Genomic DNA, 16446 nt, shown 5'->3' with positions numbered 1-16446 from the left:
TTATCACTAGTGTCCAAGAATAGAATACTTTGAAACTTTGAAGATAGTGCAAGGTGGAGTTGTTCGCCTTGGTGATAATAAGGCTTGCAAGGTTCAAGGTATTGATACAGTTAGACTTAGAATGTTTGATGATCGTGAACTTCTTATTCACAATGTGAGGTATGTTCCAGAACTCGAGCAAAATTTGTTATCGATAAGTATGTTTGATGATCTAGGCTATTGTACTAGAGTTGAACATGGAGTGTTAAAGATTTCGCATGATGAATTGATTATTTCTAAAGGGTCTAAAATATGTGGTATATATATTTTAGAAGGTTCAAATGTTGTTATTCATTCATCATTAACTAGTGAAGGCTTTCATGACAAAGAAGAACTATGGGATTTGGGTTTAAGGCATTATGAATGTCTTGAGAAAGTTTCAGAGGAGTATAATGAATTTTGCAGAAATCAAGGAATAAAAATGCATGTTACCGCTGAGTTGTTATTAAGTTTTTGGGGAAGAGTTGAGGTTAAAACATCTTACTTGGTTGGTAGAGAAATTCTTTAGAGGGAGAATAGTGAAAACAAAGGGAGAAACCTGGTAGAAACTATAACGGAGAAAACTCAGTTTGAGATGGAGTTTCCTTCTATGGATACTAGTAGTAGTGAGGAAACAATTACAGAGATCTCTGATTATCATTTGACTCATGATAAGGTAAGGAGGGTTATTGTAGCATCTCAAAGGGACGGTTATGCTAGCCTTGGATATTATGTTTTTAATATGGCTGAAGGACTGCAAAATAAAAGAAGAAAAACCTTCAGGGAGACATTTGAAAACAGGTGGAGTCAAGGGTGGTTGAAAAATCATACTTGTAGGCTTGTTAAATTACATAAGAAGAAAAAGGTAATTGGAAACAAGTGGATGCAAGTGGCGAGATCAAGATTCAAGAGTTGTTTGAATTTGATCAAGATTATTGATTAGAGTTTCAACTTGGTAGAGAGCAGCAATGTTGATGATTGTTAAATTAGTATCAACACGGTTTAAAGTCAAGGTGGAGATTGTTGAAGTATGCCTTAAAACATTTGTTGATGAAGAGAAAGAAAACATATTTTGAAATTGCCAAGAATTCAGAAAGCCAAAAAGTAATCTGGTTCGAGCGATTTACGGGTATCGGATTCGGTCGGTTCGGTTCATTGATCATTTCATTAATGTTAGAATATTTTATATTAATTTGGAGATCATATAAGTTAATATAAAAAGATATTATAAGATATTTATAATATTCTAAAAGATATTATAAGATATATTTATAATAGTCTAAAAGATATTATAAAATATATATTTATAATTGTCTAAGAGATGTTATAAGATATTTATAATATTTGAGAGATATTATAAAATTATAATAATATATTTTATTCTAACAATTAAGGAGATATTTTTGGGATTTGGTATGGATTTGTTGGATTTTAGAGCTTATATTATTATTGAGACAATCTTAGAGCTTATAGCAACAAGGGAGAATAAGTAGGACCGGCCATGGGCCGGGCAAGCAGGTCCATAACCGATGGTCTCACAAAAAATAAGGCCTCAAAATCATATTTTATGGGCTTTGAGAAATTAGTGCTAATATATTAAATATAATATATTTCTGGAAAATACAAAGCATTATTCAACTTGTCCCAGCGTTAACGATTGCCACTTAATCCTATAAATGAAGGATCCATAAGATGGATTCGATACTTGATTTTTTGTTAAACACTTAAAATTATGTTTTAGAAATTTGTGATCCTATAGCACATAAAATGTAATTTATTCTAAGTTTTTAATATTTTATTATTTTTTAGATTTTAAAATATCACTTAAATATAATTTTATTATACTAAAAAATTAATTTTTAGATAGATCATTTTAAAAAACTATATGATTTTAGTTATATTATAATCTTTACTAATAAAGATTTAAATAATTAGATGTCAAAATTATTCTTTTAATTAATAAAAAAATAATTTAAATAACTTTTAATACTTTTAAAAAAATTCTCATAAAATCATGTTTAAGATAGGCTAGTACTTGTGTGTCTGACAAATATCTAAGATTTAAGAATTTGAAACAAAAATCTGATCTAATCTTTAAATCAAAAGATCGAAGTGATTTTGATTTTCAGAAGAAAAAAAAATCTAGGTGAAAAGCTCAACAAGTTAGTTCACATGTTGAAGCGTGAAAGGATTATTTTAAGAATCCTAAAAGAATCATCATTATTCATCAAAGAGATTCTTTTATTGAAGAAATTGTGAAATCAACTTCATGGTTTTGTTGGAAAAACAATTTCAGTAGAGGAATGATCTTCCAAAGAATCATTGTCTGCTAATGAAGAAGCTTCATCAAAGAGAATATATGTTTCGAACAATAAAGATGATGAAGAAGTTTCGGTCAACAAAATTTTTAAACCAAACTAATCAAATTCTTTGCTCATATGCGCTTTTATATTTATATATAATCATTAACCTTTCATATAAAAATAGAATAAAAAATAATCAAAATTCAAGGTTAGTTGCTCTATTTTTTTTATTAGAGGTCTATTTTTTTATTTGCCCCGGGCCTCCAAAAAGTCAGGATCGGCCCTGAGAATAAGGGTTTAGGGAATTTCAAAGGAAAACTTAGAAAGACAAAGGTTTTTGGAAAACCTTTGAAGTTATCTAAGGGGATTGGAAAATACTTCTAAACACCTTGGGTTTGAGTGATTCTTATACTAAGAGTTGGAGAGGTTGGGAAACACTTGGGTAGAAAATAGGGTTTGTTCTTTGGAAACTATGAAAGCTATTTTCTTGTAACTCATTTGTAATCTCTTGTAACAACTTTCTGAGTATATTTAATTGGAGAGCTGCTCTCTCCCCCAGAGTAGATCGTTTGATCGAACTGGGTAAACAAACCTTCGTCTTTTTCTCGCGTTATTATGTTATATTATCTGTGTACGAATTATAATTGCTGTAGATCATGGTTCCTACTTTTCTTTGCCTCACAAATTGATATTGAATTTTGTCGCAATTAACAACAAGATTCATAACAATATATTTTTTTAATTTTTTTAACAAATTTTTTTAAAAATATTTATTCATTATCAAACTTTTATGATAAAATATAATAGAGTGGTTTTATCTATTTTTTTATATAAAAAGATTTATTATTTTATTATTTTATAATTTCTTAAAATTTCAACAATATTAAAATTATTTTTAATTAAACTTCTATAATTAAATAGATAATAAATAAAATTAAGAGATATAAAATATATTTAACAAATTCGGATTAATCTAACCTAAAATTTTTATAATTTTTAATCAATTCAACTTTTTTCATGCTATTATATAAACTCTAATAAAATTTGGAGACCTTTATTGCAATTTCTCAAAATTTTGAGAATCTTATAATTATAAAAATATTTTTAAATATAAAATTTGTAATGTTTATATTTTTCTATCAATATAAATTAACACATGATTACAATTGCACTAGTTATTTGTTAGATCTTTAAAAAAACAAAGAGTCGTGATATATTTACTTATTTTACGACAATTGTTTTCATGCTACTATATACATTTTAATAAAATTTCAAGACTTTTATTATAATGTCATAAAATTTTGAGAATCTTATAATTATAAAAATATAAAAAAATTTATGTTTATATTTCTCTATGAATATGCATTGACATAGGATTACAATTGCACTAGTAGTTATTTGTTAGATCTTTAAAAAAACAAAGAGTTGTGATATATTTACATATTTTACAACTAAATTTTTTGTTGTTTATTAATTAAAACACTTTATTTTTAATGTTTGAAGTGTTCAAAAAAAATATTTTTCTTTATAAAATGATATGATTTTCTCTTTAAATAGAGAAATTTTACATGAAAAAAATTTCAAAAGTCATACTTTTATGAGTCAAAATTTCAATAATTTTTTGTTATAATAACAAAGAAAAAGAAAAAAATTACATAAATCGTCGATATGTTTCATATCTGGAGAGGAGAGACGTTGAGATATAAGATATTAATTTTTAAAGTTAGATTAAGACCTCCAAATTATTTGAGAAGCTATGATAATTGGGAATGATAAATATTGTAGATATTATTATACATATATCACTTGAATCGAGTCTATATAATATGAAAATTTCTTTAGCCACCTCCCTATGGGGGTCACCCCCAGCGAAAATTCTAAAATACCTCTGCTTCGGAAGTTCATTTCCGAAAGCGTCTTTTTTTAAAAAAATTGACTTATTTCGGAAGTTCATTTCCGAAAACATTATTTCGGAAGTTCACTTTCGAAATACTGCGATTTCTGCAGATTTATCAAAACACTCCCCCCTCCCCCAATCATTTACCCTAAATCAAAACAAAAAGTGGCAAAGGCGAAAATTTGTGCAAACAGAATTCTAAAGCTGCATCAAGGCTCCAATCACACTGCTAAACAACATTCAAAAGCCCTCAATCCTAACACTTTGTAAGTTTTGAAATTTTTAGATCTATTATTCAAATGCATGTTATTTAGGGTTTTAATTGCATAAATGATATATGGTTAGGTTGTTAGTAGTATTTAGGTTGTTTAGAAGCATTTTGATTTGGTTTGAAGTTTGGTTTAGGGGTCTGCCATGGAAGTTGCAGAAAACTCCATCGCAGGGGTGTTTCGGAAGTTCATTTCCGAAAACACCTCCATCCCAGTTTTCGGAAATGAACTTCCGAAATGTATCAGAAGTTCAAATTTTTTTGTTTTTTATTTTGTCTCGCATATTAATCGATTTCAATTGTTTACAGGAACATGTCAGACAATCAACCAGCACGCAGGACTGCGTCTTCTAGAGAGGGTAGGGAGTGTCCGTTTTAATTTGCAAGTACTTTATTTTTAACGCCTTTGTTTATTGTGCCTGTTTCTTTGAAGTTTGTGTCCCTTTCTTCTTTTATAAAAGGAGGTCTCATGGACCTTTCTTTCTTCATTTTTACGCAGGAATGGGTGGCGCTAAGGGAAGAAAGGGTTCTTCAAAGAAGGAGGTGAAGGAGGTGAAGGAGGTGAAGGAGGTGAAGGAGGTGAAGGAGAAGAAGAAGGTTTTGACTGGTTCTGCTTCTCGTCCCCTGGGGGTCCATGGCTCGGACGTGCAGACTCAGTCTTCAGGCGTGATCAACGCTGATGGTTCTGATACTGAGTGGGATGAGGATTGGTATAATTATCTTCATTCGGAGGAGTTCGCTCGTCGGGAAGAATAACGTGTTTTTATTTTGTTTGATGTGTATTTTGTAACGCTCGTCGGGCAGAATAACGTGTTTTTGTTTTGTTTGACGTGTTTTGTTTTGTTTTGTTCTGATTTCGGATTGTATCGCACAGTGTTTTTGTATTGGATTTATCATCTTAGTTTTTGGATTGTTCTGATTTCAATATGTAGATTCTTGGATTTCATCGCCGCGAACACTATCCATCTTCTGGATTATAAACATAGAACTTTGACTTTCCCAGCGCACCCCTTTGTTTGATTTTTTTGTAATGACGTCCCCTGATCAAGTAAGAAATGTGGACACATGTGCCTACGTAAGCCTTCTAAGACGGTTACCTTCTAAGAAATGTGGTAACACTTTCCTACTTAAAAGCCTACGTAACAAAAATTGGGAAGCTCCACAGCCACGCCCTATTTAAAAGAATAAAAAACCTTTTGAAATTTCGAAGTTCCCTTTTCCTTCTCCCCACCACTCTCAGACGGTTAACTTCTAAAACACTTTCCTATTTAAAAGCTTCTCACCCATTTTTCTTTCAAAATATCCCAAATCATTTTCGATCCTAAGTCTTCTTCTTTGCTTTAACGTTTTCTATCTCTTGTTACTGCTTTCATCACAATGTCTCGCCGCGGTGGAGGAAATCATCCCGAAAATCGCTGGAGTCAACCATCTCCTGCACATTCTCAACAATCATCCATCAATGCTGCAGGATCAGGCCGTGGTGGTGGTGGCCGTGGCTCTCGCGGTGGACGTACCTCCAATCCTTCTTCCTCCGGACATCCACCTCCTCCGTCATATGCTCCGGCCCCGGTTACCTCTCCTCCGTCTGTTGTTGCAGCTCCGGTTGTTCGTCCATCTGTTTCAGCGTCGTTTGTTCCATCTGTCGCAGCGCCGGTTGCTTCCTTGAGTTCGGCTCTGATCTCCATCGAGAGCCTGACTGCCGAAGTTAAACAGAAGGCTACTCTAGAGTCGGCTCCGTCGTCTCAGAAGGAAAATTGGGAAGGAAAATTGGGAAGGAAAATTGGGAAGGAAAATTCAAGTTTGTGCTAATCATTTTCAGTTGCGAGTGGCTGATAAGGATCTACACCACTATGATGTAGGTATAGTTTGCTCATAAGTTTTTTGTTGTTGTTTATTATGTTGGTAAGTTACAATGTGGTATGGATTTCTAGAGGATCAGGACTTTCTAACCTGTTGCAGCGTCTCCTCCATCGTCTTCATCCGATTAAATAAAGCGAATCGTTCTTGTTTGTTATTTTTCTTCTGTCCAGACCTTTTTTCGGAAGTGCATTTCCGAATTCCTCCAAGGGGGGTGAATTCGGAGATGAACTTCCGAAACACCACATTTTCTGAAAATGTAACTTTATTTCGGAGATGCATCTCCGAAATCAATATTTTATATTAAAAAAAACACGTATTCGGAAGTTCATTTCCGAAAATACATTTTTTTCAAAAAAAATACCTTTTCGGAAATGAACTTCCGAAACAAGGGATAGTGTTATAAATTCACCATGGGTGAGCAAGAAGGTTAGGAGGTGGGTGAAGAAATTCTCTATAATATTTATAATACTGAAAGTAACTATTATTCAAGTAGACAGAAAGGGAAGTGGTTGTTGTTCTTTCAGCTTATTACTACAAATGAATGCAAGAGATTCTAACTTAGCCAATAATACAAATAAAGATGCTATCCGAATATCAAGTACTACTACTACATGTTTTATATATAAAAATTAAAAACTAGTGGAGAGGAAAATGGTGTCGTTGCCTAGTATACCGTACGATAAAGCAGTGGATGATCCAATTATGGTTTTGGTTTAACGATTCTAGTTTTTAACGAACACAACAGTTCTGGATTATTTTTAATGTTCTAAAGTCACATTTACTTTGGAAAGAACAATATAATTTAATACTACTGTATGAAGTTGAGTTAACTAGGTTGGTCCATAGTGCTTTAAATATGGTTATTTATGAATGACAATAGTACTCTATATTTAACTGAAGCCACTGTTCCTAAAAGCCCCACTCTTTTATGAGGGCTTCTATTACAGGTAGCAAATAACTGCTGCCACTTCTATTCAATAAATAAATCATGGTCACAAATATTTTAACATATTTAGTATATGTTTGGATCCACGTTTGTCTTGCCATTTACGCTTCCCAATGTACTCCCACTGTGATTTTTACGAAGCTGGAATTCCTAGCTTTTAGTAAACGTGCGTTTGGAGTAGTTTCCACCGTGGAAACAAAAACATAGGCCTAATCAATCTTTAACATATACACAAATGAGTCTCAAATCGAAAGATATATAATCTGAAGATATATGTATGATTAAAAATTATTTTAATTATACAAGTTAATTTTATAGGATTGATCATATTTATTAATGTTGTATTAGAACTTCATTTAAAATCTAATAGGTCATCTTCTATTAAATTTTCATATCATATCTCAATCCAGTGTTTGGTGACACTATATAAAAGGATAAGTTAATCCTGAAACTTATCTTATCATGTCTCATTAGTTCAAATTGTTATCCTGAATATGAGCTGGGTTAGAATCCGGCAGGTAGTGCTGACTGTGCCACATTGCTTATGTGTTGTACAGTCAACACTACCAAAAATGCCACGTAGGCAAGATTCTAAGAATCTTGGCCAAAAAAACTGATCAGGGTCAATATTGATGGAATCTTTATTTTGCAAGGTTTGTCCAATAAGTTTTTTTTTTAGAGGGGGGTAAACCGAATCTCGCTTATATGGCAGGGGGGTAAAGTAGTATTAACCCTATAAATTTTAAAATATTTTACAAAATAATTTTTAGAAAATATAATTGATTTACAAGTATCAATAAGTTTTTTTTTAATTATTGGAAAATATTATTTTTTTACCAATTATTAATTTTAAAATATTTTACAAAATAGTTTTGAAAAAATATAGTTATTTTACAAATATATATATATATATATATATATATATATATATATATATATATATATATATATATATATATATATATATATATACTATTTGGTATCTTGTGTCAACCAAATATATTATAGGATAAGTCTTATTATATCTGTATCATATCATATCTTTATTCTATTTAATATCCTATCATATCCTTCGCATTAAACTGCAGCTAAAAATCTTATATCAAACAAATATAAGTATATAAATATATACCTATAAGTGAGTGAGACAATTCTCCTAAGCATAAGAAATTATTAATAATCGTCATTTCTTGTGCTACATTGTCAAAGATATTACTCACATCACATGACATGGGGATGCTAGGCTGCTAGCTATGATTTCTTAGAAGCATTTAAATTGACAAAAAAACAAAACGACAAAACGGATATTAAATCAATATTATATATCAACTGGACAATGTCTACTATTTAGGGGAATTATATAATTAATTTTTCCAAAAATTAAATTCAATGCATATACTATGTGCATATGCAATTCGTTTGGTTAGAACTAACAACATGGTGATCATGACAAACAAGTGATTGGTTGACTTAAGTTTCAATTTAGATTAAATTTTAATTTAAGAATTTCTCTACTGAAATAAGTATTCAGATCTTTAATTAAAAAATATATATTTTCTTAAGAAATTATGTAATTTTGGCCCAAACCTTTAATAGCTTCATCAACACGAACATTTGGGACATAAAATGTGAATTTCACGTATTTCATAAAAATACTTACTTTAACATTAGTGTATTTACATATACAATTTGCTTACAATAAGTTCAATTATTGTGATAAGTTTATTCCTGGTTTTTAAAATTAATATAACATCATATTTTAATCTGTATATAAAAAAGGTTATTAGTGTTTGTTGTAGTGGTATTGGTTATCATCTACTACCAACTTCCCTCAAAACAATTATTTATCTAACTACCAGCTAAGCAAATAACAATTTTTTTAAAGATGGAATGACAATATTTAATTTATCTCTTTTCTTTTTTTGCTGAAATATTTTAAAGAATAGTAAGGGAAATAAAAATTACTAAAAATCATAGACACAAAGTCAATAGACAAAAAAAAACTCAATTAAACTTTGCAATTCCTAGACAAGATCCATATGCAGTGGTGGTTTTTATTCACTCTCTTGAATTTTCTTTATAAATAAATAGTACTACTAATTATAATCAAAACAAATATAACACGTTATCTACATAAGCATGTGCAATTAATTAATTTTTCCAAGTAAGTCTCCTCCAAATATGAATAATTAATTACAATGTTATACTAAAAACGTGAAAAATTAACGAATCTTTGTTTAAAATTCAATTAAGAAACATCATCTTTGTATCAATTTTTTATTAGTTTGTTGATGAGTCCATTTTCATGTTAGAAGAAACTTGAATTAATTTAACTGATGAAAATGACACTTAAAATTCCACTCCATCTTTCTTCTCTAAAATAATCCATGTCGGTAAAATCAATAACTAGTTCTGTGTGAAGGGACAGATCATATGATATATTAATCATTGAATACAAAAGTGTATAATATAACAATGTAGCCAATTCATATAGTTGGAGTCATTAATGTTATGTGAAATGTAAAAAAATAAAATGAAATATTTTTCATGTCTAAACATAGGTTCTGCATAATATGTGTATTGTACATTTATGGTCAGAGTCAACAGCAGAGGAAGAAGTTGTCATTTTCTATGATTAATGAGTGGTTCTTATCAACTGCATAAGTTATGCAGAAAATCAGAAACTGTTTTTGTAAGAATATAGCAGATTTCAAGAAAATTAACAGAAAAATAATTTATAAACATAGCATATGCTCTTACAAATAATTACTCCCTCCGTCCCAAATTATAAGAGAAAAAAACAAAATCACGTTTATTAAGAAAAGTAAAAACACAATTATTTAATTTATGGTTTTTTTGAAATAAAGTGTTTTGAAAAATGTAAAAAAAATTCTAATTGGTTGTTGGTTATAGAAATGATGAGAGAGAATGTAAGTTAAATGCAATTTGCATTTAATTTTACCTTGAAAGAAATGAAAGATGATTTCTTCTCTTATATTTTGGGACAAGAAAAATGCATTTTTTTCTCTTATAATTTGGGACGGAGGGAGTACATGATTGTTTATGTTATAGGATAAACTCAAATAATTTCAAGACAACTTGAATCATAAGTTTATAGCTAAGATTCTTGAACATCCTCTGTTGGTTTTGTAATAGGGATGGACCATCTCCCCAAATGTGCAGTGTAATTTATGCACCTGATTACGCCTCTTCCCTTAGGTCCATCGGGGAAGTCGAGGACGCTTACACTCCCTGCGTCAAGATGAAATGATCCCAGCCATTCCTTGGTCAAGTTAAGGCAGTGCGCCATTAGCCCTATGTGAATCGCAGCATGAGAAACTGCAACTACAATTTCTCCTGACTTAGATTCATCGGATATTTCATCCAGCAGGGATTGCCAGGCTTTTCCAGATTGATCCCATAATGTTGTTCTCGAGTCGTCTTCAAATTTATTTAACCATCCAGGCTGAAATGGAGGGAAACCAGATACATCCTGCAAAAATGCATACGTAAATTGTTCACCGTGCCTCCAGTCATATAAAAACACATCTAAACTGTAATTTACTTGCCATGTTGGATTTTTTAAAGATAGTTTCAATATTAAGGTTCTCCATCTGCTTCATCTCAACATAGCGTGGCAAAGAGTCAGCACCCAAGCAACCTGCAGCTTCTTGTACCTAAAATCATGCCTAACGATTTAATTAGACTATAACATTAATGAATAGAAATAGAATATCGAAATTCACAAGTTCAAGCATGCAATTTAATAGATATATCAAAACAAGAGTCTATTCAGAAGCAGATGAAAATACTAGCAAGTTTTAGATCGGCCACAATATGAAAATTTTAAAGATCTCCACAACAACATCTCAACTGTAACTGTGGCCACATCAAGTGCATTTGTCTACAATTAATCGTGCTATTAAAATTTGCAGCATAACCACAACCGTGATGTAAACCATGCTTGCAAGTTGCAACTAATAGCTTGACATAGGAAATAGGAGTTTGTCGGTATAACAACCAAGAATTTAGCATGATTGAACAAAGTGAAAAGTACTGAAACTGAGCTTACCTTGGAAATGGCCACGGCTGTCTCAATACAAGATTTGTTAGGACTGCTAATTATGGAACTCACCTTCAAATCAAGAAGTAGCTCTGCAGATTTCTGAGACTGTTATACATGAAAAAGGTCAGATGAGATAACTTTTTCAATCTCCACTTAATACTGATAAATGGGCTAATACCTGTATAACACCAAGCATGTTCAATGGATGATCACCAGAAAAAATAAAATTTTCCTGTTATATAATTAGGTAGTTTGATTAGAAACCTAGCATGAAGAACTGCATTTGACATATAACTTATAGAAGCTTTCTGTCATGAATCAACTATTCCAAAGGTTTACGCCATTGGGTGACAGCACATGAATAGATATGGGGAATTTTATAGAACTAAGAAACGACACAACCCAAATACGTGGACAAGAACTAGTTCATAAATGCACAATGTTTGTAAAGAGGCATTTACATTGCTAATAAAAACATAAACATATAAATAGCCACTATATGATGATCCAGTTGGCTACTTGTGATGATCATAACAAGTAGGCATAGCGTGTTTGTTTTCAAGTTTGCAATCTTTTCACCATGTGTTAACATGAAGCTTCTAGATGTACCTTCGCAACGAGTGTGCGTTTTAAAGTCCAATTAGCCATGGTTCCGAACACACTTATAGTTACATATCTCTCCTCTCCCCCATCCGTATCAGAATAAATTCTTTCTAATACATGTGTCATAAAAAAACATACAATTTTTTCTCTGCAGTTACTATGATGCAGCTAAGATGTACTGTACCCAAATGTATCTGAGATATATTGGTAGAAATTTTTTTGAAGAATTTATTCCATGCTTTTAAGGTACTTATCTGAAAGTATCAGACGCATATTGATATCGGATACATGTCAGACTCTGGCACTGTCACCTTTGAAGTATCTGGGCTTGATAGCACACCTTGGCAAAACATTTAAAACTTCAACTAACATTGCCAAGGGTCTGTATGCAGGTGCACTTTGCAACTCGTATTAGGAAAGAAATACCACATCGAACAAAGTATTCCTTGGTGTAACAGCTATAACTTAAGAAACTCGAAATATTACAATGTTATTAATGACCCTTTTAGTTTAAATATATACATTTTATCCATTTCTTCTTACCTCCGCGGTACTTCCTTGTGTCGATCCATTACAAACAAGTATGATCTGCTTGCTTGCCTCTCTACCTCCAGATTTCCCTCCGGCAACAGGTGAACCAGGGGTCTGCATTAGTAATTTGATTCTATTTAAAGGAGCGTCTAAACAGTTGTCGACATTGGAAAGATAGGCAAATAATATTTGTTTCAGAAAGAGGAAACAAATAAAACAATCTACGATTGCAGAAATTCCCATCAGCCTATAATCTGTAAAAGGGATAATAAAGCCAAGCTCTACATCCGTAGTTTTAAATTGCAGTCCACGATCGCAATTGTGGCTCCAACATAACAGTTTTAGAGGTCTTTACAACAGTATGGCAATCGTAATTGCGGCTGCATTTTCCAAAAATACTAAAGTTTGCAGCGTAACTGTAATTGCGACCAATATTTAAAACCATGTCTACATCCAGATTCAACCAGCCAAGTAGATGTACTATATACCTGGTTTAAGCGATTAAGGCAAATGTGGGGAGAGCCGCCCTCCGGTCTTGGAGTGAAATCCAGCACACTTACACCACAGTTGCTCTGAAGTAAAGTTCTGAAGTACTCTGCCTCCAGACCTGATTGTTTGGAATGGAATTAAATGTGCGAATGTTATTCAAATTGACAAAATTCAAAACCTTTTGATCATTGAAATTTCCTTAGAGGTGGAAATGGGTACCAATTGCTGAGGCAATAAGAGCCTGATTAACAGCATTGTGAGCAACGACAAGAACAGACCTGCTATCATGAGCTAGAATTTTAGTCCAGCAGTTCCTAGCACGATCCCACAACTCTCTCACGGGATAATGATCATCAATAACAAAATTCACAGGATCAACCTGCCATTGATGAAAAGCCGAACCAAATCTCGCTTTCCCCTCATTCTTCAACAGACCCTAAAGTACAACAATAGCAAAAAACAACAATTTCTGTCACACCATACCATCAATAGTCCTTAAAAAACTATGAACATATTCAATTTAGTTCATTATAGATTAATTATGTGAATTTGATTCACATTCTCAGTATTTTAATCCTTCCAGTTCCATCCTGTTAGGTAAGGAAATGAGAAAAAAGCTTGAAAAGACTGAAAGAGCGCGATGAGGAGCTGTAATCAATAAGCTGAACCAAGACCACAAAAATGGACTGGTATCACGCTTTGATCCAAAACCTTAATACATGAGCCTCCATACTCATATTATCTTTACTTAACCCTCTGCCAACCTATGTAGGACTTTCAGCAACCTTTGCATTTTACAACACATCCCAATAATAGAGGTGAATAGTGTGTGGGCTAGACTAGGGAAGTATTTGTAAGAGCTTATTTGAATTTATCTCGTGATATAAGCATTAGTGTGTATGTATTCAAAATAGTTTATAAAAATAAAACTTATGATATGTTTATTTTAGCCTATTTCAATAAGCTACTCAAGATATTTCAGAGAATGAGTTAACTTAGGCACAGTTCCATACCTACTATTTTAACTGTTTTCAACTACAAATATAGCATAACCAATTAAAACTTCCTCTATCCATGTTTCAAGGGATGCAACTTGTTAAATCATCTCCAAGTTTCTTAAAAGAAACTGTTGGAACAAGTTTTTTTTTATCAGTGCCTCTCCTTTTTCCTTCCTAGAAACATCATGAGCAAAACCTACCTCATGTGTCTCTTTGATTCTCTTCTAACCCAAATTCTATTCTTACGGAGAAAACAAAGGTTGAGAATGTAACTAGCTTTTCAATATGCATATATAAGCAAAAAATGCCAAATAGCTTATTGAACATGAGTATTCATGATATAAGCCATCATATTATAGATGCTATGTTTAATTATGTAAATACAGTTAGATAATGAAAAACTGAACTCTCAAGGATGAAATTCATAATATGAACTTACAAGGGAACCAAGGTTTTCTTTTACCATTGTTGGTTTATAAATACCAACAATTTCAGTACATTAATATTTAAATATAAATAAATGTTGTCGTCAAAGATTGAACTCTATGCCACCAATTTACACACATTTAACTCAACTATCACATATCAAGTTTATGAAACTAGAGCAAAATTAACCAACATAAAGATCAATATGAAGCTTACTTGAAAGGAATACAAATCAATTTCCCTTAGGTCGAACTCGGGAATAATCGGTTGTTGTCGAGGTCCCCAAATGATTTCAGCGGTTCTCTTTGATCGTGCCAAAGGACTAAAAACAAACAAGAACAACAAACAGAAAGCACGAAATCAGAAGCATGGCATCGGTATCAGCAACTAATAAACAGATTGATATACAGAAAGATAAATAGACCTCGCGAAACAAGCGTCGAAGTTATCGTCGGCGAGCATTTGACGAGAAATCTCAGCCTGAGACTCACCTTTCTTTGTAAGAACGGAAAAATCAGAACTACCTTGGATTCTTCCTTCGGCATTCCACGTGCTCTGTCCGTGCCTAACCAAAATCACTCTCTTCGATGATTTGAATGGAGGGAACGATAACGAGCTTCTCGATGATTCCATATTCTCTGATTTTTCATGAACGCTACTCCGATTGCATCGAACGACGACGTATTTGGGACGAAGTGACGAACAACAAGGACTTGTTAGTAAAACCATCTATATGGCTTAGCTCGCTTTTTTTCAATTTCGTGTGTATGGTAGCCGTTGGTTAGTTCCGTTCCATATCGCTCTGTTTGGAGGGAGATGTCAAGCCAAAGACACGTGTTTTGTAGCCAGCCAGAAATTAAATCTTCCAGGATAATTATTTTTATTTTTTATTTATTTATCAAATAATAAAATGTATACATAGTGCAAGGTCTTGTATAATTGAACTTCTTAAATTAAAAAAAGAAAATTTCTCATATCACCTCATGCATCTCTCACGCACTATCGAATGGCAAAAATGACTTACATTTTTCGTAGATGCATCTTCGGACGCATCTTTTTGTTTTGTTTAATGTTCAATCTCAGAATACCAGAACAACAACGTGTAACCATAAAAGATCTATTCATTGATTAAAATCGGCATTACATTGAAATTTCTAACAGAAAATTAAGAAATCTAAGAACTAGAAATCTAAGAAATTACAACAGTGAAAACTATATCATCTGCTCCATGCATCATTTGAATGGCATCAATGTTATTTTCCACTTCATCCCACCAATGTTTTGTTTCTCCGGTCTCAAGCGAGGTCCTTGTTCTAAACCTCTGGATCCTTATGATGACTTCGTCGGATTTGTACTTCCCCTCTAACCAAGACATCAGAGTCCTCTTGAGTTGATCAATGGATGTTCCAAAATTTAATCGGCATCGGGGGTTTGAGAGGAGAGAAAACAACATGCCCATCCCTTTTGAGAAAAATCGGTACACGGGACGCTTAGATGATGTTCGCTGCCATGATGGTGGCTTTATGTGAGTCATTTTTGTGTTTGTGATGGTGTGTAATACAACCCTAGATATTCCAACTTTATAGAAGCCCTTGGTGAATATGGACCACACAATCTCTGTTACAGAAAGTTCCGTAGATATATCCACGGAAGGGTCATAGATTTCTACGTTTCGTATATGTACCTACAGAAAACACCCATAATTGTCCAAATTAAAATCTTTCGTAAATACATCTACGGAAGTTTCCCTGTTTGTTTATTTTACAAAACTCAATGCAGTAGCAGTAGAAAGAAAAAGACATAAACACATAAACATATAAACTAATACTTGACAAAAAAGGTTTATATTGCAATGTTATAGAATGCATATATTACACTTTGAAACTAGAAAATACATCACAAGAACTGTCACCGGCTAAATCTATTGGAGGTTCCAATCTTGAATTTTCGGCATTTGATTCCTTTTCGTTGTTGTTCAACCTTTCGAACTCGTGCATCCTATCCACAAAAAGATTCGACCACGTCTCGACAGCTTCTGTAT

General features: G+C 32.5%; 2 protein-coding genes across 2 annotated transcripts; one reads left to right on the top strand and one right to left on the bottom strand.

Moving 5' to 3' along the window:
* The first annotated feature begins 4438 nt into the window (after nucleotides 1-4438).
* LOC131642078 (uncharacterized) lies at nucleotides 4439-5417 on the top strand. Its single transcript, XM_058912362.1, has 3 exons — nucleotides 4439-4484; nucleotides 4796-4845; nucleotides 4986-5417. The coding sequence occupies exons 2-3, from the start codon at nucleotides 4800-4802 to the stop codon at nucleotides 5240-5242; spliced, it is 303 nt and encodes a 100-aa protein (XP_058768345.1). The 5' UTR covers nucleotides 4439-4484; nucleotides 4796-4799; the 3' UTR covers nucleotides 5243-5417.
* Nucleotides 5418-10155: 4738 nt separating this feature from the next.
* LOC131642074 (probable 2-carboxy-D-arabinitol-1-phosphatase) lies at nucleotides 10156-15221 on the bottom strand. The gene is made up of 9 exons (XM_058912358.1): nucleotides 14830-15221; nucleotides 14622-14727; nucleotides 13201-13417; nucleotides 12981-13099; nucleotides 12505-12606; nucleotides 11537-11590; nucleotides 11365-11463; nucleotides 10862-10969; nucleotides 10156-10785 (listed from the first exon to the last, which is right to left on the bottom strand). Exons 1-9 carry the CDS (start codon nucleotides 15132-15134, stop codon nucleotides 10411-10413), a joined length of 1485 nt encoding a protein of 494 aa, XP_058768341.1. The 5' UTR covers nucleotides 15135-15221; the 3' UTR covers nucleotides 10156-10410.
* Between the last annotated feature and the right edge of the window lie 1225 nt (nucleotides 15222-16446).

The sequence above is a fragment of the Vicia villosa genome, unplaced genomic scaffold (genome assembly GCF_029867415.1).
Source record: "Vicia villosa cultivar HV-30 ecotype Madison, WI unplaced genomic scaffold, Vvil1.0 ctg.004457F_1_1, whole genome shotgun sequence".
Lineage (NCBI taxonomy): Eukaryota > Viridiplantae > Streptophyta > Magnoliopsida > Fabales > Fabaceae > Vicia > Vicia villosa.
Note: the sequence above shows the minus strand (reverse complement) of the source record. Positions and strands in the feature narration are given on the sequence as shown.